This window comes from Barbus barbus (assembly GCF_936440315.1).
Source record: "Barbus barbus genome assembly, chromosome: 20".
Lineage (NCBI taxonomy): Eukaryota > Metazoa > Chordata > Actinopteri > Cypriniformes > Cyprinidae > Barbus > Barbus barbus.
The window spans coordinates 11,451,305-11,474,447 of NC_136748.1; the positions used below are offsets into that span (position 1 = coordinate 11,451,305).

Below are 23,143 nucleotides of genomic sequence, written 5' to 3' on the forward strand. Positions count from 1 at the left end.
AGTGACGTATCAAGAGTGATGACCGGAACTTTGAAATTCTGCTCTATTTTTCATCTTGAACGGTAGTAGCATTGTTTTCCACGGTGCTGTTTTGAGACACGGAAATTGGACTTGAAAACAATCCCCCCTTTATCCTTACTTCCAAACTTTACTGCAGCATATACACATGGGGGGATTTGTTTCTAGGTCACATAAGGAAGGTGCTAATATCAAAGCAAACCACATTGTTTTGATTACTGGACTGCAGCCAGTGCCATTGTTTCATGGTTTTCCGGGCATTTCTGTATTCGGTTGGACTTAAGAGCATGCATTTTCCATACAAAACGTGCCATTGCAAAGCTTGGGTGAGGTGGGTGGTTGCTATGTGGTTGATATTGTTCTTAAAGGGATAATTCTTCCAAAAATGAAAATTCTGTCATCAATTACTCACCCTCATGTCGTTCCAAACCTGTATGACTTTCTGCCTTTTGTGGAACATAAAAGAAGATACTTTGAAAAAAAGATTAGTGTTTTTTTTTTTGGACTATACAGTGGAAGTCAGTGGGCGCCAAAACTGTTTGGTTACCAACATTCTTCAAAATATCTTCTTTTATGTTCCACAGAAGAAAGGACATCATACAGGTTTATGTAAATGACAGACTTTTCATTTTTGGACAAACTATTCCTTTAATGCTTTCCAAGGCCCTAGACTGAAATAAATAAATAAATAAATAAAAATATTTGTGTGTGTGTGTATGTAACAAAAATGTAAAATCTATTTGCCAGCAGTGACAGTTGAGAAAACATTGTGTTTGCATCCATATGCGGTTCGTTAGACATCATCTCTGTAGAAATTTGTGAAAAAAATGACTTTTTATGAATCAGTTCTTTTTAATGAGTCAGTCAAAAAAGATTCACAAAACAGCCATTTTTCATATTTGAATTAAATGAACTGGAAACTGTGATGTGATGTGTATTTAATTTTTGTGTATTAAAGATACATATTCATAGCATATTATTGCGGCGGTCAGGTAATAACCGTATTCTTAATTTGTTTTTAATATTTTGAAAAAATATGGTGTAATTATATGTGAGTCAAACATTGTTTTGGTGAATAATTTCATCATTTTATATATATATATATATATATATATATAATTTATTTTCCCCAAACATATTCTTACAAAACAGAGTGATATTCATGGCACAAATACTGGGATTACTAGAATGCAAATGTCAAATTGGAGAAAGTTACACTAAATATTTCATGAGAAGAAATGGTGTCCTGTTCAGGAAGTAATCTTTCTTTTGAGTCAGATCTTCTCGATGAATCATTTTATTCAGTTCTCACAATCGCTCTGAGATTTGCTCACAAATCAGACTGATTTGTTTCCCTACTGACTTTTTTTTCTGTAGTGCTGCTTTCTATCCCAAGAGCCAATCTGAATGATATTTTGGTCCCTCGAATGGCTCTTAAATGTCTATGGAATTTCCCCCCATTTTATTGTCCATCAGATAAGTCCATAAATAAGTCCATAAATCACAAAAAAATAATATTATACTTCTCCTCAACAAGTCAAAAGATTTGTGTCGTATAATATCTGTGCGTGAATAGTTGTGTTTAATTCTCAGAGTTAATGGTTTGTTCAAATCCCTAATAGTAACTATAAGCAGCAGTAATTAATCACACTAATTGAAAGTAATGCATTGTACTGTATATACTTTTTAAAGAGATTTCAGGGGTCTCAAAAACATTTTTCTCACAGCACCAACTGACTCTCTTTAGACAAATGGACAACATTCCTCCCATACCACCTCCCCTCTGTAATGACGAATGAAAAATGAAGCAAACGGAAAGAATAAACACTAAGAAAGTAGACACCCAGAATCCAGCATTTGTGGGCGGCTCGACCCTGTAACCCTGTTTTTAGTCAAATTTTCCAGAGTCTTGCTATGACAAGTTAGATCATCAAAGGTATGCCGTTGAACAACTTGACTGTTTTAAATCTTCTGTCATCATCACGACACAAACGCCCCTGATTGAGAACGAACAATCCAGCAGCTGTTTGGGAGATTATGTCTTTCCTCTCACAAGAGTAGAGTAATGGTTGTGTTGTGTCAGATCACTGTTCGATCTCTCTTTCATGAGAATGGTTTTGACATCCCGAGGCAGTGAGGCGAAGCGGCAGCTGCTCCTCTAAAGAGAAATGCCACTGTCAGATTGGTGGTTTAACTCTCTGCGGGCTCCCAGTCTGTTTGTCTCTGTATTGCCAGCCTCTCGTGTCAGTCTGGCTTCCCGTGTACATGCTAAGCAGGTGGTTGGATCCCATGAGCGATGTATGTTGAGGTTGTAGATGAATGACTGTGCAGGATGTATAGACATACTGCACAGGGCCTTTGTGTAGTTGAGGTGGCTTGATGGCATTTTTATTACTGTATACACACTACCATTCAAAACAGTTTCTGTAAGAAAGTAAACGTTTTATTCATCAAGGATGCATTCAATTGATCAAAATAGACAGGACAGACATCTAAAATATAAAATATTTATTTTTCAAATAGATGTTGTTCCTTTTAACTTCACTGAATCCTGTTTAATATTTTTTAAACCTGCTTAATATATTTGTTTCCACATGACATTTTTTTCCAACATTGATTATATTAAAAAATGCTTCTGAAGGATCATGTGACACTGAAGACTGGAGTAATGTATGCTGAAAATTCAGCTTTAATATCACAGGAATAAAATGTATTTTAAAACATATTAAAGGAGAAAACTGTTATTTTAATTGTCAAAAAAATATTTCACAATATTACTGTTTCACTATATTACACAAAATTATGCTGTAAGGTCACTATAATTATATTATAATTAAATATAATATATATATATATATATATATATATATATATACTGTATGTAGTTTTGTTTTTAATTAAAAATAAAAGAGCTATAAAAATGAAAAACATAAGCTGACAAGATGAAAAATATACTGTAAGGAAAATACTTTGAAGTAGAAATATGCAGTATATATAAAAAACACTAATAAAATGACAAAAGCACATAACAAAATTACTAAAAACTTAAATATAGGAATGAGAACTAATTCAAAATATTAATAAATACTAGTATACAAATATTATTAAAAACACTGCAAAACTTTTATATTGGTTTGTAAACCGGATCATTTGATTTATAGAAAAAATCTGACCCAAAAGAATGATTTTTCTTAACAAATCTGACATAATTTCTTCTCATGAAGGCAGACAAAGCAAATACTTCATCTTGAGGACTTGAAAAGTGACACTTTTATGATAATTGTGTAGTTTACAAAGCTTTAAAGCTGTACTCTCCATGCACTGCACATTGTGCTATTTTTCTGTATCTTTGTAGACAGATGCATAGAAACATTGTACTCACATTGCACTTAATGTGTAGGAAGAGCTTCCGTGTCTTCTTAGTTTCAGATTAGATTAGATGGTTTAGATGTCAACACAAGGACATCAGAAATGGCCTTATACTGAGCAGACGAAAGACGAGGCCTAGACTGCAAATGAAAGATTTGACTTTATACTGCAAATTGGGTCTTCCTCATTAATTTGTGCTCTGTGATTCATAACCATTTTGAAGTAAGTAAAGGTATATGGCTGTTATTATCAGGAACCCTTCTGGAAATGTAGTTTATATTAAAAGAGGGGGTGTTTTAATGAAAGTTTTATTAAAATCCTCATCCTCTCTACCTTGTTAGAGCGATGTTACAAGATGATAAAATTCTCAAAATAAGATTTCAGCGTTTGCTGCACTGTTAGCACTGGCACCGAATCTACAGCTTCACAGAAAAAACCCGACACAACCTTGGAGAACAACAATTGGCTGCATGCAAAACGCAAACTGATTCATGTGTCGGATTCAGTCTGATTCATGAATGAATGATGCTTTTAATGAATCAGATAAAAGATTTAAGCGAGTCAATTTAATTACTCTTTGCTTAAAACGTCAGGCCAGTTGTAGAATGACATCTGATTATTTAAATGGTACTTTAAAAATATTAAAATATTACACTATGTATGTACTTGAGGAGAAAATAAATATTTGTTTCTGTATTTATTTATTAATTTTTCCCTTCTGGTGCATATTTTTCATTGAGTAAGTGAAGTGTATTTTTATAAAAAAATATTGAATTCTGGTTTTTGGGCCTTTTGTTTGTTGTCGTGTCGACATTGGTACAGTAATGAAGCTTATAATCATAAAAAGAGTATTGTTATGGTAAATTTGGTTTATTGTGTTTTAATTAAAATATTGAATCTATTGTGCCTTAGGGAGTTGCTATTGTTTATCAGAGCTTCTGATTAATAATAGGTTATAGATGCATGACCATCCAATCCGATTATGTAATTTTCTGCTGCAGGCGGAGTGTCACGGGCCAGTGGATCAGCTGGTGGGCGTGGCTAAGCAGCACAAAGGGGTGGAGCTCCAGTCGTCTTTGCAGTCCCAGAATGGAGATGTTGAGAGGCATGAGAACAAATCGTGCGAAGGTCGCCACCCCATGCTGGACAAGAATACTGTGGAAAACGGGCTCCCACGCCAATCAGGCTGTCGGGCCGAGTCGGCCTCTGATTCAAGCCTGAGTCCATCCCAGGACTCCGAGAAATACGAAGAGGAGACACTGCCAACTCTGCCGCGCAAGAAACGAGGGAGACGGAAACTGGAGCGGCCGACTAAATGTGAGTTATGCTCAACCTTCCTTAGCATCATGTTTCACAGCTGTCTGCTCACTTAGCCACTCGTGGGCCCGAGGCCAAGAACCTGTCATAATGATGGTAAAAAAAATCAGTATTTAGTCATTAAACAAGTGGGATGGTAAAATGGTTTTGGAGGCTTTGCTGGTACTATTGACTTGAAAGACAAATAATTATTGTTAAATGAGTACATTAATATGTAAATCAGGGTAATTACGCTCCCAAAAAAATCTAATTTGTAAACAAAAGACACCAGCCTCCCACACCGTGTACAGAGCGATTTGGCAAGATTCTCTCTCCTGTAGCGTTTCATACAGGATTTTGTTTTCCCAATGGGGGCACCAACCACCCCTGCCACATATCCATATTTTCAAAACATTTTTGTTTGGGTTAAGTTTCACTATGTATACAAATTTAAGCTTTTTATTGTTTTATTTTATTTTACTTTACTTTTTTATTTTATTTTTTAAATTAATTTTTTTATATTGAAACATAACTAGTACAGAACGTCACTCACCACGGGAACTTTCAGTATTTTTTGAAGAAATACATAAGCATACATAATTCAAAGGTTTCAATTATTAATAGTGCCGCAAAAGTTAACAAATGCGATTAAATTGATAGATTTTGTGCAATATTTATTTTTTAATATTAATGTCAATTTGACATCATAAGTGTTATATTCTATTCTTATTTCTAAAAATTGATCAGAAGCTTCAAACCTGATTGAAACCGATCAGAGCGGGATGCTGAATTAGTAATTACTCGTGACTATTATTTTATTTTTATTAACATTATTTATCATTATTTTATATTACCTTTTGCATTGTTTATGTTTGTATAATGTTTTTATTTTAACATTATTTTTTCGAAAGCATATCGTTGATGTGTTAACTGGGAAAATGTTATGAGATGAAGTACTAATGTTTGGCATTGCTTTAAAAAAGTGATTCAGTCTGATTCAGAAAATCGTTTGAATGATTTCTAAAAACAAATCAAGTGATTTGTTTGTGAATTAAACTGTTGCGCTGTATGTTTGGTTTGTGTTCTGCCACAAAAGACAATGTAATAGAAAGCTTTGTTGACTATTAGTTTTCAGTATATTACCACACAGCACCTTTTTTTAATTTCATCCCTTATTACAATTCACAAGCTCACAGCTCAGCTAAAATATATTTATTTTTTGCAGTGGCACTACAGGTTCATCATTGTTTCTGAGATGCTCCTGAATAGCGCTCCAGTGTGATGCCAATTATCAGACCGCTCTCTCTCTCTCTTTCCATACTGTGGGGTCAGGTATTGACCTTGATGAGAGCAGTAAGTGAAGGATGGGTAGACAGTGCCGTGTCTCTCCTGGCAGCCTGCCTTGATTGGGTGCAGTGCACAGAGAGACAGCAGGTCTGTGTTGTGGCCACTCTCTCAGTGGGGGCCGTGCCAGGTGCATGGCACAATGCCCAGGGCACTTACACACTGATCCTACATCGGTCTCCCTTAACCCACTTTATGGTGAAAGACGCCAACTTGTAGACCTATGTAAAATGGTATAAAGTCTAGACAGTCCATTTATAATGCTTTGGAAATCAAGTAAAACATCATATACCAAATAATCAAAGTATGTGGTGTTTGCTAGCACTGCTAATTGTCATAGTGTGGGTCAGACAAAGACAAGGAGAGGTGGATCTCAGTGCAGTGGAGCATTTATTTACAAAAATAAGCTAAACTTATTACAGGGGGTCTGTTTTTTTCCGTTAAAGTTAACCTTTTCAAATAACAATCGCGGTCCCGGAAAGTGAGTGACCTTACATATGCAGGTTAAATCTGAATTTATCCAGTTATTGTTAAAAAATAAACAAGCTAACAAACTTCATAGCTGGCATTAGTGAATCTGATATTCTGATTCTTGTCGTTTAAAAAGCTTTATGAATTATCTTGTAAATTCATCAATTTGTCCTGAAATATATGTAAGTGGCTGGTGAACTGGGAGAAGAATAGAGTGAACTTTATAGTTACTTACACTGTGTATCGGAGACGAATAGAACACGCTGGAAAATAATATTTGAATGGATTGTTATTGCTGCTTCCATAGACATGCGTGTGTATTTTAGAAACTCTAAATGTAGAGTTTTCACACAGGAGTAATAGATGTAATAAGCTTTCACACAGGAGTCTGCAACTGATCCGTGGCTGTTTACAGACACAACATTTATCCATTATTTTGATTTCAATTCCAAACATTGCTACTTAAAATGCTTTTTCAGTATTGTGATTCTTTTTTACATAGTCCAGTAATACAATCTTTCATAGATGTGTTTAAAAGCAATAAATACTATATAAGAAACACATTATTCAATTCTTTTTACGTTTGCATTTACTTTTAGACTTATATATTAAGTTGCTCAAGCAATTAGCAAAACATTTAAACTACTTTTCTTACATTATAATTTATCACAAACATTCTAAATTAAAACTTACCATTGACAGAAAATCAGCTCTACTGCCCTTTCTTTAGCACTTAAATCTTTATTACAAGCAATCCTGCGGTTCATAAAGAACTTTGTTTTCCTATACCTCCACGAGTGTCATCTATTATTGCCTTGTTTATCTAAAAGTGCTCTTTTCCTTTAAACCTAGCCAAAAAGCCATAGCTTATCTGAAACACAGTAGACTTTAATTCTAAGAATTTATGGTGTAATTACTACATTTTCGTGTCAATCCATGTTCATGTTTACCACAAACAATGCGCTGTCACTTTAATTCAGCGCGTGCAGCTCAGCCAAAATAGATTCGGTGCAGAAACGATCTCTGCACTGCCGCAACCGTGTGCAGTGTGAACGCTTTAAACCATTAACATGAGCGCGGAAAAAATACGCACCGCACACGCACTGCAAACGGTCTCCAGGAGAGCGCACGAGCGCTGAAATGTTTAAACACAATTAAAAAGAAATTAAATTTATAAACTTTAGTGACAATGCGACACTGCCTCGATTGTGCAAGTGACAATTCATGTGTCGACTGTGCAGCGTGCAGCTCGCTTTAGTGCAGACGTGATTTGATTTGAAGCCATTTGCGCATTTTGAGAGAGAAGAGAGAGCTCGCGCGCGCGGTGATTCACTCGCGCAGTTTGTGAAAATGTGTCTCACAGAAATTTTTCTAATTATTTTATAAGTTATTTAATGAAGATATATGAATTGTACCTCACCATCAGCATTATAATTATTTTACCCACGCCGGACAGAGATAGAGATGCAGGTACCGCTGCATGTCGTGCCAAACCTGTAACGGCAGGCGCGTTATCAGCTTGAGATCGGCCTTTTTAGAGACCGCCGATCAAACATCCCAAAGCGATTATCGGCTGATAGTGATCGGTAGCCGATCAATTGGAGCACCCCTAATAATTATCCAACAGTCCATGTGGCAAATTGTAGATGCAGAGGTGTAATAATTGTTAGTAAAAAATTAATAAATAAAAAATATCTAAAATAAGACATTATCTTTGGGGAAGTCGTGGCCTAATGGTTAGAGAGTCGGACTCGTAATCTAAAGGTTGTGGGTTCGAGTCTCGGGCGGCAGGGATTGTAGATGGGGGGAGTGAATGTCCAGCGCTCTCTCCACCCTCAATACCACGACTGAGGTGCCCTTGAGCAAGGCACCGAACCCCCAACTGCTCCCCGGGCGCCGCAGCATAAATGGCTGCCCACTGCTCCGGGTGTGTGTTCACGGTGTGTGTGTGTTCACTGCTGTGTGTGTGCACGTTGGATGGGTTAAATGCAGAGCACGAATTCGGAGTATGGGTCACCATACTTGGCTGTATGTCACTTCACTTTTTCACTTTCTAATATACAGATACGCACAATTATATAAATAATACAATTAAAAAAATATATATATTAATATTTATAAAAATAATGTATACAGTTTTTAGTTATGTTGGTTTAATGTTTTATTTTACATTAATAGCATTAATATACAATTATATAAATAATACAATTATAAATATATATTAATAATTATCTCTAAAAATAATATATATATTGATTGATTGAAACATTTTGAACATGTAAATAAATATAATCAAAACAAAACAATACAACACAATACAATACAAAATAATTTTAACTTGATAATAATAATCAATAACAATAATCATCAAATTAACGTCATAACTCTGTCATCTAATCCTTGTCTTAATACACTCTTTTGACTTTCCTACATATATTTACAGTATATATATATATATATATATATATATATATATCCTGATTTTTTATTTTTTTGCATGTTTGTCATACTTTAATGCACTTTAAAGCTAATTTATTTGTAAGTAAAATGGAGATTGCAACTGTAATATACCCAAATTAATCTGAAGTGAATCATTCAGGAGCCTGTGAATCAGAATTAAAACAAATTGGGAAATGTACATTTACTACCGAGCCCTATTGGACGCCTTAATAGTATTATTGCATAACCAGCTACAGATTTAACCACAAATGAGATTTATTTGCACTAGTCACTACCACTGTTTGCCAGACTTCATTAACCCAGCACTAATGCTAATCAATACTAATCGCAAAAAGATAATCGCACCTAGAAGCTGTATGTCAATTCTTAATTCAATCCCCCCAAAGATTTTATTGAACCATGAACTCTGCATAGTGAGTCAAAAAGATCAATCTTGCTTTGATTGACAGAGAATGGGCAAATCCGGCAGTACCTGTGCTTTTTTCATACCTCTACCTAGAGGGCACAGGACGGATTTCAGTCCAGTGAAGGGGAAATGAACGCTCTGAACACGCTGGCTGGCATGTGCTCAAACTGGCACGCCGGAGGCTCGATGGGCACAGCGTGCCAACCACGCTCATAAACCCAGTGACCTTGGCAGTCTCAGCGGAATGAACCCCTTCCTCACTGTACAGACAGGGTTGCTTATTCCCGTCGAGCGACTGAGAAAAGAGGAAGAGACAGAAAGATGCGTCGAGAGAGGATTTGCACATGCTATAAATGTGAAGAGGACTCGCTGCCTTTTGTTTTGGCTGGGTGTGTGTGGTACTTCACTGGCAGGCTTTTGATGGCTCTTGTGAAGAAAACAAGCTCTCAGGTTTTGCCCACGGCCTCTCGACGCTCAAGTGTTGTGATGTATCTGGGTGATGGAGCTTTGATAGACTTCAAACAGACTTTCCTTAGGCTAGTGGGTTATTAAAATGGGTGCTGTCTACTTCTTTTGGCTTCATGTCAGTATAGAGACGTCATGAATATGCTGTGACAGATTGCCTGTAAGCCTGGTCTAAATCCCACAGATTGAATATGAAGTTGTCCTGCTCATCATTCATACTTAATGATTATCAAAATGAGGTAATTAGCATTCTTTCATGCATTCATTTAAGGTTCTTTCATGCCTTTGTGCTGTATATATCAGAAAAGTGCTCTCAAAATGCAGTTTTATAAACAAGTAGTCATTTTACAGCAGGGCTGTCCAAACTTGGTCCTGGAGGGCCGGTGTCCTGCAGAGTTTAGCTCCAGCTTGCCTCAACACACCTGCAAGGAAGTTTCTAGGATGCCTAGTAAGAGCTTGATTAGCTGCTTCATGTGTGTTTAATTAGGGTTGGAGCTAAACTCTTCAGGACACCGGCCCTCCAGGGCCGAGTTTGCACAGCCCTGATTTACAGGCATTTTACCTTTTTGTATTATGTTATTAGGGGTTCAAGTGCGTAGTGCTGAAACGCTATTGTAATTGTTAGAATGGTCATGGATGAGCAATTTCCACGTAAAACTGATCGTGCAGACCAAACCGTAAGTCATAGTAGAGACTTGAATGGTAGTGGTGGTAGTACTCACACCACCTACAACGTGACTGAGGCTCACCCCTATTGCCCTGATGTGGGTGCTACAGCGATTGAAAGCACGAAATCGCTCATAACTCCTAAACCGTTAGTCGCAGGCTCAAGTGTCTTGTGTCGTTGGCCTCAGATTCGATCGTGAGCCTAGTGAAATTTTTGGGTATTTCATATTTTTTGCAAACTAGTCCTAGGTTTTTCGCCCGATCAGAACCAAACCAGTGCTGAAAGATTCTCTGGAGAGTGAATATCTATAATTATCAAAAATAAAAAGTTGAACTTTTGACTCACTGTGGCAAAGGGACGGCAAAACGTTCGAAGGGGGCAGGGCCACTTCTAGTAAAATGCCTATAACTCCTGAAAAGAATGAGATATCTTCGCCAAACTCTGCAAATTATGTAAGAGCTCAAGCTGAGGTTACAGGAAAAAAAGCGCTATAAGATGGAAAAAAAACATAAAAATGGCTATAACTAGGTAACCATTTGTCCTACCAACATAAAAATCGCTGTGCTAGGTCTTGGTCCAAAGTGTCTATGGACATTTGCGTATCTCAAAAAAACATGGCCGCCATTGGCTGATGAAGTTTGAGCACCTAGTTCAAGTTCAAGTTCAAGTTGAGCTTTATTGTCATTCCGCTACATGTGGGGACATATAGTGGAACGAAATGTCGTGTCTCGCAGGACCACGGTGCTACATAAATACAGACATACAACAATGAAGTAAAAAAACACTATAAACCTATACACTACTAATCTACTGACAGATTTAACTACAAGTATACTATATATAAGTATTTACCCTATACAAGCTAAAAGAATAAAGGATAAAAAATACAACTATACGAATGCTTCACATAAATATTACCCTATACAAACTAAAAAATAGAAGATAAAAAATACAAACTATACGAATGCTTCACAAATACTGTACATGTGCAAAGAGAGACATTTGAGTCAGCAGCTGGTTGGGGAACAGTGCAGGATGATTTGTAGTGTATGAGCATGTAAACATACATATATTGCTGAGTCTTTTGTGAGATTGTGCACACGCAGCAGTGTGTGTAAGTGTCCATAGTGCACATAGTGTAAAGTGTAAGTGTCCATAGTGTATAGTGTCCATAGTGCACATAGAGGAGAGTGTCCATAGTGTAAAGTGTCCATAGTGCACATAGAGGAGAGTGTGTTACTACAGGTGGTTTGTACAGGCCCACTCACCTGTGTGTAGCACACTTGAATTGCACAAAAATTTTTAATAAAATAAATAAAAAAAATTTAAGTTCCATACAGTTTTTTCTTTGGTGTGGTAAGGTTTGGGGTGGGGGGTGGTCCATGTTCAGGAGGTAGGGGTTTGCATGGGGTTTCAGAGGGGGGTGGGGTGGTTTGAGTTCAGGGCTCTCACAGCCTGGGGGAAAAAGCTGTTGAGCAGTCTGGCGGAGCGGGCTCTGATGCTCCGGTACCGTCTTCCTGATGGTAGGAGCTGGAAGAGACTGTGGGAGGGATGGGTGGAGTCCTTCACGATGCTGTTGGTTTTGCTGGAGCATCGTGTAAGGAAGATGTCCAGGATGGAGGGGAGAGGGGCACCGATGATCTTTGCAGCTGTGTTCACTGTCCGCTGGAGGGTCTTGCGGTCAGCAGCACTGCAGTTCCCGTACCAGACAGTGATGCAGCTGGTCAGCACACTCTCAATGGTGCCTCTGTAGAATGTGGTGAGGATGGGTGGAGGGAGACTTGCTCTTTTCAGCCGGCGGAGAAAGTGTAGGCGCTGTTGTGCCTTTTTGGAGAGTGACATGGTGTTGGTGGTCCAGGTGAGATCCTCTGTGATGTGCACCCCCAGGAATTTAGTGCTGCTGACTCTCTCCACAGTCGAGCTGTCGATGGTCAGTGGGTGGTGGTCAACGGAGTTTCTCCTGAAGTCCATCACAACCTCCTTTGTCTTCTCCACATTGAGGGACAGATTGTTTGTGCCACACCATTCAGCCAGCTGTGCCACTTCCTCTCTGTAGTGCGTTTCATCGTTGTTGCTGATGAGACCTACCACTGTTGTGTCATCAGCAAACTTGATGATGTGGTTGGAGCTGAACTTGGCAGTGCAGTCGTGGGTCAGCAGTGTGAAGAGCAGCGGGCTAAGCACACAGCCTTGTGGGGCACCTGTGCTCAGTGTTGTGGTGCTCGAGGAGTTGTTGCCGACACGGACTGACTGAGGTCTTCCAGTTAGAAAGTCCAGGATCCAGTTACAAAGGGAATTGTTAAGGCCCAGCAGGTTTAGCTTATTTATGAGCTGTTGTGGGATTATTGTGTTGAATGCCGAGCTGAAATCAATGAACAGCATTCTAACATAGGAGTCTTTATTTTCTAGGTGGGTAAGAGCCAGGTGGAGGGTGGAGGAAATTGCATCGTCCGTAGAGCGGTTTGGACGGTATGCAAACTGGAGCGGGTCGAGTGTGTTGGGGAGGCTGGTTTTGATGTTATGCATGACTAGCCTCTCAAAGCACTTCATCATGATTGGAGTCAGTGCTATGGGACGGTAGTCATTGAGACAGGACACAGGTGATTTCTTTGGTACCGGTATGATTGTTGTGGATTTGAAACACGTGGGGACGACTGCCTGGCTCAGCGAGGTGTTGAAGATATCTGTTAGGACATCTGTCAGCTGTGCAGCACAGTCTCTCAGAACACGGCCAGGTATGTTGTCAGGACCCGCAGCCTTGCGTGGGTTAATCCTAGATAGGGTCTTCCTTACGTCGGCTGGAGACAGACAGAGCGCCCGGTCGTTGGGAGGTGTGGGCAGTTTTTGTGCAGGTGTGTCATTCTGCATTTCAAACCGTGAATAAAAGTGGTTGAGTGCATCGGGGAGGGATGTGTCCTCATCACAGGCCTGTGGCGGGGGCTTGTAGTCAGTGATGGTCTGAATGGCTTGCCACAGGCTCCGTGTGTCTCTGCTGTCTGAGAAGTGGTTGTTGATTTTTTGGGCATATGACCGTTTTGCTTTTTTGATGCCACAGGACAGATTGGCTCTTGCTGTTTTGAGGGCTGCTTTATCTCCTGATCTGAATGCTTCATCTCTGGTCTTTAGCAGCCCACGAACCTCTGCTGTCATCCATGGCTTCTGGTTTGCACGTGTGGTGATGGTCTTGGTGACTGTCACATCATCAGTGCACTTTTTGATGTAAGCAGTCACAGTTTCAGTGTACTCATGCAGGTCTGTGTGGTTGTTGTAGGTGGCTGCCTCTTTAAACATGTTCCAGTCTGTGTCCTGGAAGCAGTCCTGCAGTGCTGAGGTGCCATTGTCTGGCCATACTGTGATCTGCTTTTCAACCGGTTTGGTGAGTTTGAGAAGTGGTCTATATGCTGGGATTAGCATAACAGTGATGTGGTCTGAGTACCCGAGGTGGGGGCGGGGTTCGGCCTTGTAAGAGTTCTTAACTGTTGTGTAAACAAAGTCCAGTGTGTTGTTTCCCCTTGTTGCAAAGTTCACATGTTGGTAGAACTTTGGCAAAACTGTCTTTAAGTTTGCGTGGTTGAAGTCACCGGCTATGATGAAAAAGCCGTCGGGGTTTTTTGTTTGTTGTTCACTGATGGCGCTATACAGTTCACGAAGCGCGTCCTTAGCGTTTGCACACGGGGGGGATGTAAACCGCAACGATAACAATGGCCGTGAACTCCCGCGGCAGATAGAACGGTCGACACTTCACAACCATAAACTCCACCAGCGATGAACAGTGTTTTGATAATACCGCAGCATTGTTACACCAGTCTTTGTTGATATACACACACAAGCCACCTCCGCGTGTCTTACCAGACAGTGATGAATCTCTGTCCGCTCGGAAGTTGGATAGCCCGTGCAGTTGAATGGCGGAGTCCGGGATGTTGTCATTTAGCCATGTTTCGGTGAAAACAAACACGCAACAGTCCCTTGCCTCATGCTGTGTAGATCGACTGAGTTGAATTAAGTCCAGTTTGTTTTCCAGAGAGCGAGCGTTTGAGAGCATGAGTGTTGGAAGAGCCGGTCTTGAGGGGTTAGCTCTTAGCCTAGATCGTATACCTCCGCGCTTACCGCGCTTCCGTCCTCTCTCACACCGCTTGCGACGCTGCCTTGTGCGGGTAGCGTCAGTAGGCGAGGCCGCGGTCTCGAGGTCCGGCTCCAGCAGTAAACAAAGGCCTCGTAGCTTCTCAGTAGCCGCCGGCGAGAGTTGATGCTCGTATGCGTTGCTGATATCCAGAAGACTATGGCGATCATAGATGAATTCCGGGGTGATTTCCTTAAGAGTTAGCGGTAAACTTACACTATTTGGAGACGAACAGACGACATTAAACGACATAAAAGCACTGTCTTTGGGACCCGGAGCAGCCGCAGCGATCGATCGCGCCGCCACCTTCCTTCCTTTTCCTATGTCTACCTATTAGACAACGTTAACAGAGGCCGATCAGAACGAAACTTGGTGGGCCTCTTTGACTCACAGCCCCAAAGGTCTGTGAGAAATTTGAAAGAAATCGGTCACATGGGGGCAGTGTTGCATTTTTTGAGGCCATAAACCAGTGATTTTCAAACTTTTTTCAGAGCGATTCTATTATTATTTTTTTTTAATTGACACGACCCATATATATATATATATATATATATATATATATATATATATATATATATATCAGTGGCGGCTGCTGGTCTTTCAAAGAGGGGAAGCTCATTTTCGGCCTACATCATAAAAATTGTCCATTTATTTATACGGAAATTGTGTGCAGTTTTCTAGCTGGCTAGTTCACCGCCTGGCCTACTGTATGAATGAATGAATGAACAAACGATCTAAAAAAACATTAAACTCAACGGAGGAAATGTGGGAATTAGGTTAAACTGAAACAAGGAATGTGGTGTATAATTGTGTGAAATGTATAATGAAAATTGGCCAGCAATTTCGCCAAGCAAATATCAAGAAATAGTTGCAGCAGTTTGTCTTTTGACTACACTTGCAAAGTCCACTATGGGACTGAGCTCCAATCAGTGTTGCCAACTTCTTTCGATGGAAAGTAGCTAAAGCCAGTTTGAAAAGTAGCTAAATGTCGCCAGATGACGTCATGCACTAATTAGCATATTCATGACGTCATCACACCATATTGCCTTTCACATTTGTTTGTCTCTCTGTGCTCATACTGTATTTTGATGTAGCCAAATTCTCAATAAAACTGTTTTCCTTTATATATTTTACTGTTTATGTTGTCAGTCAACGGGATAAATATGAAATAGTGACTGAAACGAAGCCCTTTAAGAATACATTACCAGCTCTCCCAAGTAGTTAGTCTGCACAAAAATCTGATGGAATCAAATATTATACACAAGATAAGACAATTCCTGTGCTGTGGTTTCGGCTATAAATTAGATGCATGTAAAATTAGAGAAGCAACATAATATCTATTTGAACTGAACGTGCTGCTCCTCTCAGCCGCTCACTGAACAGAGAAAGAGGTGCATGCGCGCTCACCTCGCACCGTTGCGGCAGTACCAGCGATCACAGAGACTCGCTAAGGTTTGTCAAAGAAGTCGCTAGATTTGTCGCTAGTCGCTTTTGGGGAAGAAGGTCACTAGGGTGGTCTGAAAAGTCGCTAAGTTGGCAACACTGGCTCGAATAGCTTCAGCATCAGCGACTTCTTATAGGACACAATCGCTGTCAATCAAAAGGAGATACAGTCTTTCGACAGACCCTCCAATCATCATGCAGAAGCCCGGAGTCCAGCCCCGCCATATCATAATTGCAGCATTTATCCAATGAGCGTCTAGTTTCGAAGCACTGAAAAAAACTGTTCAAAGCAGCCCCATTGAAGTCAATGGACGCTAGGCTTCAACAGGCAAATACACTGTGACTCTACGGGAATATATGAGAAGGAAATCGAGTCACCTGCTATATGTAGCTGATTCTGAAAGAACTCGTCTTCGAGATGAACGTGTTCTAACGCATTTTTAATCAATAAAATGTTAACACAATAGTACATATTTGACCATTAATTTTTTGACATTATAGGGGAAGCCGAGCTTCCCTTGCAGTCTTAAAGAAATCCCCACTGATATATATATATATAAAGGAAGGAAGGAAAGACAACTGTGCTACAGACCGATCTCGAGTTCCACCGTAGAGCTCCTGAAGGATGTTCTCAATTCAAATCACTGTCGGTGCTTCTGAAATTAGTGAGGGTGCCTGCCTTCATGCACATCTATTCTGACATATCATATTTTGTCCAGTCCATAGTTATAATTATCACAATGCCATTGCGATTTCGAGAGAATATGCTCATGTCACTTCTGAAAGTTTGTAGCAAGTACACCACATTGGTCCTCTTAGCAGCATGAAAAACAAATTTCAAATTTCAAATTCAGCAAATTGTGAAACGTACATTGACAACAAGCCCTATTGGATGCCTTAATATTATTGGTAGGCTGCATAACCGGCTGCAGATTTAACCATAAATGAGATTTATTTGCACTAGAAATAAATCAGCCACTGGGGGGCAGTATCACATTTTTTGAGGGCGTAATCCATTGTACATTGCACGGTTTTCCGCACATAAACGCAATATTCGTATAATAGTATAACTTTGCCTCTAGAACCACTGCTGTAAATCAAACCGTTTTTTAAATGATTGAAAAGATTGCAAACTAGTGTATATATATATATATATATATATATATATATATATATATATATAGAGAGAGAGAGAGAGAGAGAGAGAGCGAGAGTCAATAGTTTTTCTAATCAAGTTAGAAATAAATAAATATTTGTTAAAAATATTTTGAAACAATGGACTAGAACAGGCTATTTTTAACTTGATACCATCTGAAACATTTTTATTTTATTTTACTTTACTTTTGTCAGCAGATAGACACAGGATACAGAGGTAAGTGCAATACAATCAACAGGTTTATTACAGGTAGCAGCAGAGGGGAAGGAGATGAGCAGAATGTCCAGGTAAGCAGGCGGGGAATGGGAATGTCTCTAGGGGCTTATCTGAGCATGAATGTCCTTTTTCCTTTTCCAGGGGATCCAGAGGTAACATGGAGCGTGGAGATGGTGGAGAACTCGAGCGGTGGAGAACAGGGATAGGAACACTGGTGCAACTGGTAAGTAGACAAAAGGTAAGTGGGTCAGGTTAGTCAACATGGAAAGTTTGAGACCAGACAGTGAGTGAATGGGAGGAGTGCAGGGATATAGTGCTGTTGATGAGTGCTGACAGGTGGCGGTGATTAAAATTCAGGGGATTGGGATCTGGTGAGTGTCGTTAGTGAAGACTGCGGTGACTGTGGTGACTCTCTGACAATACCCCCTCCTCCAGGGTCAGCCACGGCCTCTGGGTGCTGGAACGTCGGAGGTCTCTTCTGTCCAGGGAAACAGAGGGGGTTGGTAGCCGAGTATGCACTGGAAAGGGGTGAGGCCGGTGGTGGTTTGCTTGAGGGAATTTGTGCATACTCGGCCTACGGGAGGAAGCGGTTCCAGCTGTGTTGGTTGTCATGACAGTAAGCCTGGAGATATCTCCCAATCTCCTGAATCTTCCGCTCAGTCTGGCCGTTAGTCTGGGGGTGATACCCTGAGGAGAGACTGACGATGACATCGAGGAGCTTGAAGAATGCCTTCCAGACACGGGAGACAAACTGTGGCCCACGGTCGGAGACGACATCTTCCGGGATGCTGAAGGTGTGGAAGAGATTATGGAAGAGGGCCTCTGCCGTTTCGAGGGCTGTGGATAAACCCCGGAGGGGAATTAACTTGCAGGCTTTGGAGAATCTGTCAACTGCAACAAGTATGCAGGTATAACCTTCTGACATGGGGAGATCTGTGACGAAGTCGACATCCGACGTGGGACCAGTGGCGACGTGGAATGGGTTTCTGATGGAGCATGGAAGTGAGGGGGGCTGAGAGGAGACTGAAGTTCAGAATGAACCTCTGGTAGAAATTTACGAAGCCGAGGAATCGTTGAAATTCCTTTACTGAGGCTGGGGCCAATCCGTACTGAGGATGTAGCCGAGGAACTGGACCGAGGGGCGGTGGAACTCACACTTCTCGAGCTTCAGGTAGAGGTGGTGTTTCCTGAGTTGGCGTAGGACCTGCGTCACGTGATGGCGATGCTCGGCCAGGTTCCGGGAGTAGATCAGGATATCGTCTACAGTATGTACATGATGACAAACTGGTGTAGGAACTCCTGGAACACCTCGTTCATAAACCCCTGGAAGATGGACGGAGAGTTGGAAAGGCCATACGGCATGACTCGATATTCATAGTGGCCTGAGGGGGTAATGAATGCCATCTTCCACTCGTCGCCTTTCCGGATACGAACGAGGTTATAGGCGCTCCACAGGTCCAGCTTCGAGAAGATGCGGGCCCCACGGAGTTCCTCGAGGGAAGAGGATAAGGGAGCTTGACAGTGTGATCATTGAAGGTCCGGTAGTCGATGCAGGGCCGCAAGCCTCCATCCTTCTTGCCCACGAAGAAGAAGCTCGTGACCGCCGGAGAGGTGGAAGGGCGAATAAACTGTTGTTGGAGAGCCTCCTTGATGTAATCCTTCATCACCTTGCGCTCCGGGATGGACAGGGGGTATACTCGACCCTTTGGGAGTATAGCGCCAGGCAGCAGGTCGATGGCACAATCCCATGGCCGGTGCAGTGGTAACTTCGTGGCTGCCTGTTTGCTGAACACATCCTGGAACGCCTGGTAGTCAGATGGGATCATCGGAACCTCACGAGGTTCGGGGCTCTCCACTAGGGTGGAATGAACTTGGAGCGTCAGGTTACTAACCAGGGGCACAGGGACGTTGGAGAGACAGTTTTGGATGCAGGTTTTACTCCATCGAAGGATCTCGCTGGTATCCCATCTGACTTCGGGGGAATGTTGAGATAGCCAGGGGCGTCCCAGGATGATATCGACGGTGAGTCCCTCCAGTACCAGAAAGGAAATCCTCTCCTGATGAAGACAGCCTACTTCCAGAGTGATCGGCAGAGACCGGAACTTGATGTACCCACGCCCGAGCGGTTTTCCCTGTATGGTCTCGATCTTCAGCTCGGCCTGTCTCTGGTGGGGTAAATCAAGCTATTTTAGGAGGGCTTGTGAGATGAAATTGCCTGAGGATCCCGAGTCCACGAGGGCAGGTATTGAAATGAAATGACGTGGGGTGAGCAGTTGTACTGTTAGCAGTGGTAGGGTAGAGATAGCAGGCTCCAATTGGAGGTTACTCACCGCTGGGCGTGGGGGGCGAGAGGGACACACCCGAATGAAGTGTCCCGGAACTCCACAGTAGAGGAACAGCCCCGTGGCGAGACGTCGAGCACGCTCAGTGCTTGAGAGGCGATTAGTATCCATTTGCATAGGTGCTGGTACCGGAGGACAGGCAGCTGGTAAGGACGGAGAATGAGTGGTTATGTCCGGCTGACAAGCCGTGAGACATTGGGAGATCTTAACGGCCTTCTGCATAAAGCTCTCCAGACCGACAGTGTCATCATAGATCGCCATCTGGGCTTTGATCTGTGGATCCAAGCCCTGACGGTAAGTAGTGAGTAGCGCTGCCTCGTTCCATCCACACGAGGCTGCCAGAGTCTGGAACTGCAGAGTATAGTCACTGGCCGAAGAATCTCCCTGACGAAGGCGGATGAGTTGGTAGGCAATGGAGAGCGAGCCGGTGGATAGGTCGAAGACCTCCTTGAAGTGGGAAGAGAAAGCATCGAAAGAGTTAATTATAGTGGTCTGTGAGTTCCAGAAGGCTCGTGCGCAGAGCAATGCCCGTCTGGTTAGCAGGGAGATCAGGAAGGCAACTTTAGCCCGTACGCTGGAAAATGTATTGGATTACATCTCTATGTAGAGTGAAACTTGGAGTAAAAAACCGCTACATTCAACCGCCTCACCTGAATAGTTTGCAGGGATGGCCATGGGACTGGCAGAGGCAGACTGAGGCTTTGTGACCGGAGAGAGAGCTGTTCGAAGAACGCTGACCAGCTCTTTGAGGGGATCCGCAGTGTCAGGGTTCAGGAACTCCATCTCCGGTCGTCAGTTCTGGTCTGGACTTCTGTCAGCAGATAGACACAGGATACAGAGGTAAGTGCAATACAATCAACAGGTTTATTGAGTAGTAGCAGAGGGGAATGAGATGAGCAGAATGTCCAGGTAAGCAGGCGGGGAATGGGAATGTCTCTAGGGGCTTATCTGAGTGTGAATGTCCTTTTTCCTTTTCCAGAGGTAACAGTGGAGCGTGGAGATGGTGGAGAACTGGAGCGGTGGAGAACAAGGATAGGAACACTGGAGCAACTGGTAAGTAGACAAAAGGTAAGTGGGTCAGATTAGTCAACATGGAAAGTTTGAGACCAGACAGTGAGTGAACAAGAGGAGTGCAGGGATATAGTGCTGTTGATGAGTGCTGACAGGTGGCGGTGATTAGAATTCAGGGAATTGGGATCTGGTGAGTGTCGTTAGTGGAGACTGCGGTGGCTCTCTGACAATTTTAAACATTTTACATTTTGCTGAAGTGTACTTAAAATGTTAGTAATTTACATTTATGCATTTGGTAGTAGGGCTGTGTATTGAGTCACTTTTCCTGATGTGATTAAGTTCATTCCCTCAGAATCAAACCCTTGACCTTGGTGTTGTTTGCACTGTGTTCTACTGTTTAAACTAAAAGAATGCTTGTCAGTTTTGCAGTGGACCATTTTTGCAGCTTGCAGTCAATAGATGCATTGAGGAGGAAGTTGTCATTGTTGAAACAGTATGTTTACATAAATCTTTTATTTGAAAGCTAAATTTTTCATGAGACACATCACCACTGGGATTGCAGTGACATTTTAGGAACTGACATTTAGCAAACATAAAAAGATGTCTCTTTAATTTCCAAGCTAATCTTTTTTTTTACCTCTCAGAACTCTGTGCTAGCTTTCCCACATCAAACTTTCCCCTTTGATGTGGGAAAGTTTGTAATGGTGAATGTTACTCTTGATCTGAGTATCATGCTAATGTTAGGCTTCAAGCTAAAAGGAAAGGTTTTAGGAAATAAACTATTCTATCAGATGCTCTATACCAGGGTTCCTCAAATCTCACCCTGGAGGTCCAATCTGCTGCATGGTTTAGCTCCAACCCTGATCAAACTCACCTACCTGCGATTTTCTAATGATCTTGAAGATTCTGACTAGCATGCTCAGGTGTGTTTGATTAGGGTTAGAGCTAAACTCTGCAGGAATGGTCCAGATTTGAGGATCCCTGCTCTATACAGTACTAAAGTAAATTAGCGAATCTGTATCTGGTTTTTCACTTGAACAGGAATGAATCTTCTAAAGGCTTTTAGGGGCCACGTTTTATTGATGCAGTAGTGGAATTGTGGGTGTGCTTTTAGAAAGCTTTGTTGAGCTCTCAGTAATATTGTCTTCCTCAACGCCAAGTTAGAAGGGAGTCTCAGTACTCCTGAATCATGAATCATCATGACAGCCCTGCTAATGTTTCAGGTCACTGGTAATCGTAGCCTCTGGCTAACCTCGACCTAACCTGCTGAACCCAGCCAAGACAAAGCTGTTTAGGCATGAACTACATCCTTTTGTATGTGGAGACGTCAGGAGTATAAATCAATGCCAGGGCAAAAAAGGAGTCAGAACTTTTCAAGAATTTTGGGAGGATTCATTGTGGCGCTGTGGAATGTACACAAGATGAATGGCATTAGATGAGTACGGAGAAAGTATGAGTGTTGGGGAAATTTTTATTTTGTTTGTACAGCAGATTGCAATGGTATTACTTTACTGTTCAGACTGACTAGTTAGTTATCACATTAACCATTATTAGACATAGAATGAATCTGCTGCCATTTTGTTTTACATTTTCTTTGTGTTTTTTGAATGAACATGGGATACTATTCTTACATCAGCCGATTCAGCCCCTGACTGAACATGTTTCTTAGGGGTGTTCAAAATTTTGGATTCAAAAACTGCTAAATGCAGCACAATGGAATAGAGCAGGCTACTTTTAACTTGACACACCATCTGAAAAATACTTCTGCCTGTACCATTAATAGAGGTGTGAGACACAAAACAACGGCCAAAGACAATGGGGGCTTCCCCGCTGCAAAAACACTGAATGTCAGAGATGTCAAATCATCTATGATAATGAGTCAAAGTGGTTGTTTCAGTGTTGCTAGTATTCATGATGTCCTGCATTTCTGTGTTCTGATTGGAGCCTGCACAGAATTATTTAGTTTGTGTGTAGTGCAGAGGATAATTTTTGATTTCATGCTTTTGGAATTACTGCTATTCTTTGATGTAATTGATATTAAAAGCAGTGGTTGACCTATATTGGATTTTCAATGGCTGATTTCGATACTAATGTCTAGAGCCCGGTCAGCCGATATATTTCCATATGAATGAGCACTTATTTTATACAATATTTACTCAAAATTCAAGATATTTGAAAAAAAAAGTGCATGAACTGATACTTGGTGAATTTTTCTTTTCTTTTTTTTTACATTTTGAGACAACACTTTTAGGCTATAACTACAGTCATGCAGAAAGTAAAAAAATAAAAATAAATGCTAAGTATGGAATTTAAGATTAAAACTCAATGTCTTATTCAAAAATGTGACACATGCAAAGCA

At 41.2% G+C, this 23,143-nt stretch overlaps 1 protein-coding gene across 2 annotated transcripts in view; it reads left to right on the forward strand.

Moving 5' to 3' along the window:
- Positions 1 to 23,143, forward strand: part of LOC306886585 (DNA (cytosine-5)-methyltransferase 3A-like) — a 68,661-nt gene that overhangs the window by 9,479 nt on the left and 36,039 nt on the right. For both annotated transcript variants that reach the window (XM_079443809.1, XM_079443812.1), the window contains exon 4: positions 4,389 to 4,704. In XM_079443809.1, the coding sequence (XP_079299935.1) occupies positions 4,389 to 4,704 (316 nt within the window). The remainder of the gene's footprint in view (positions 1 to 4,388; positions 4,705 to 23,143) is intronic.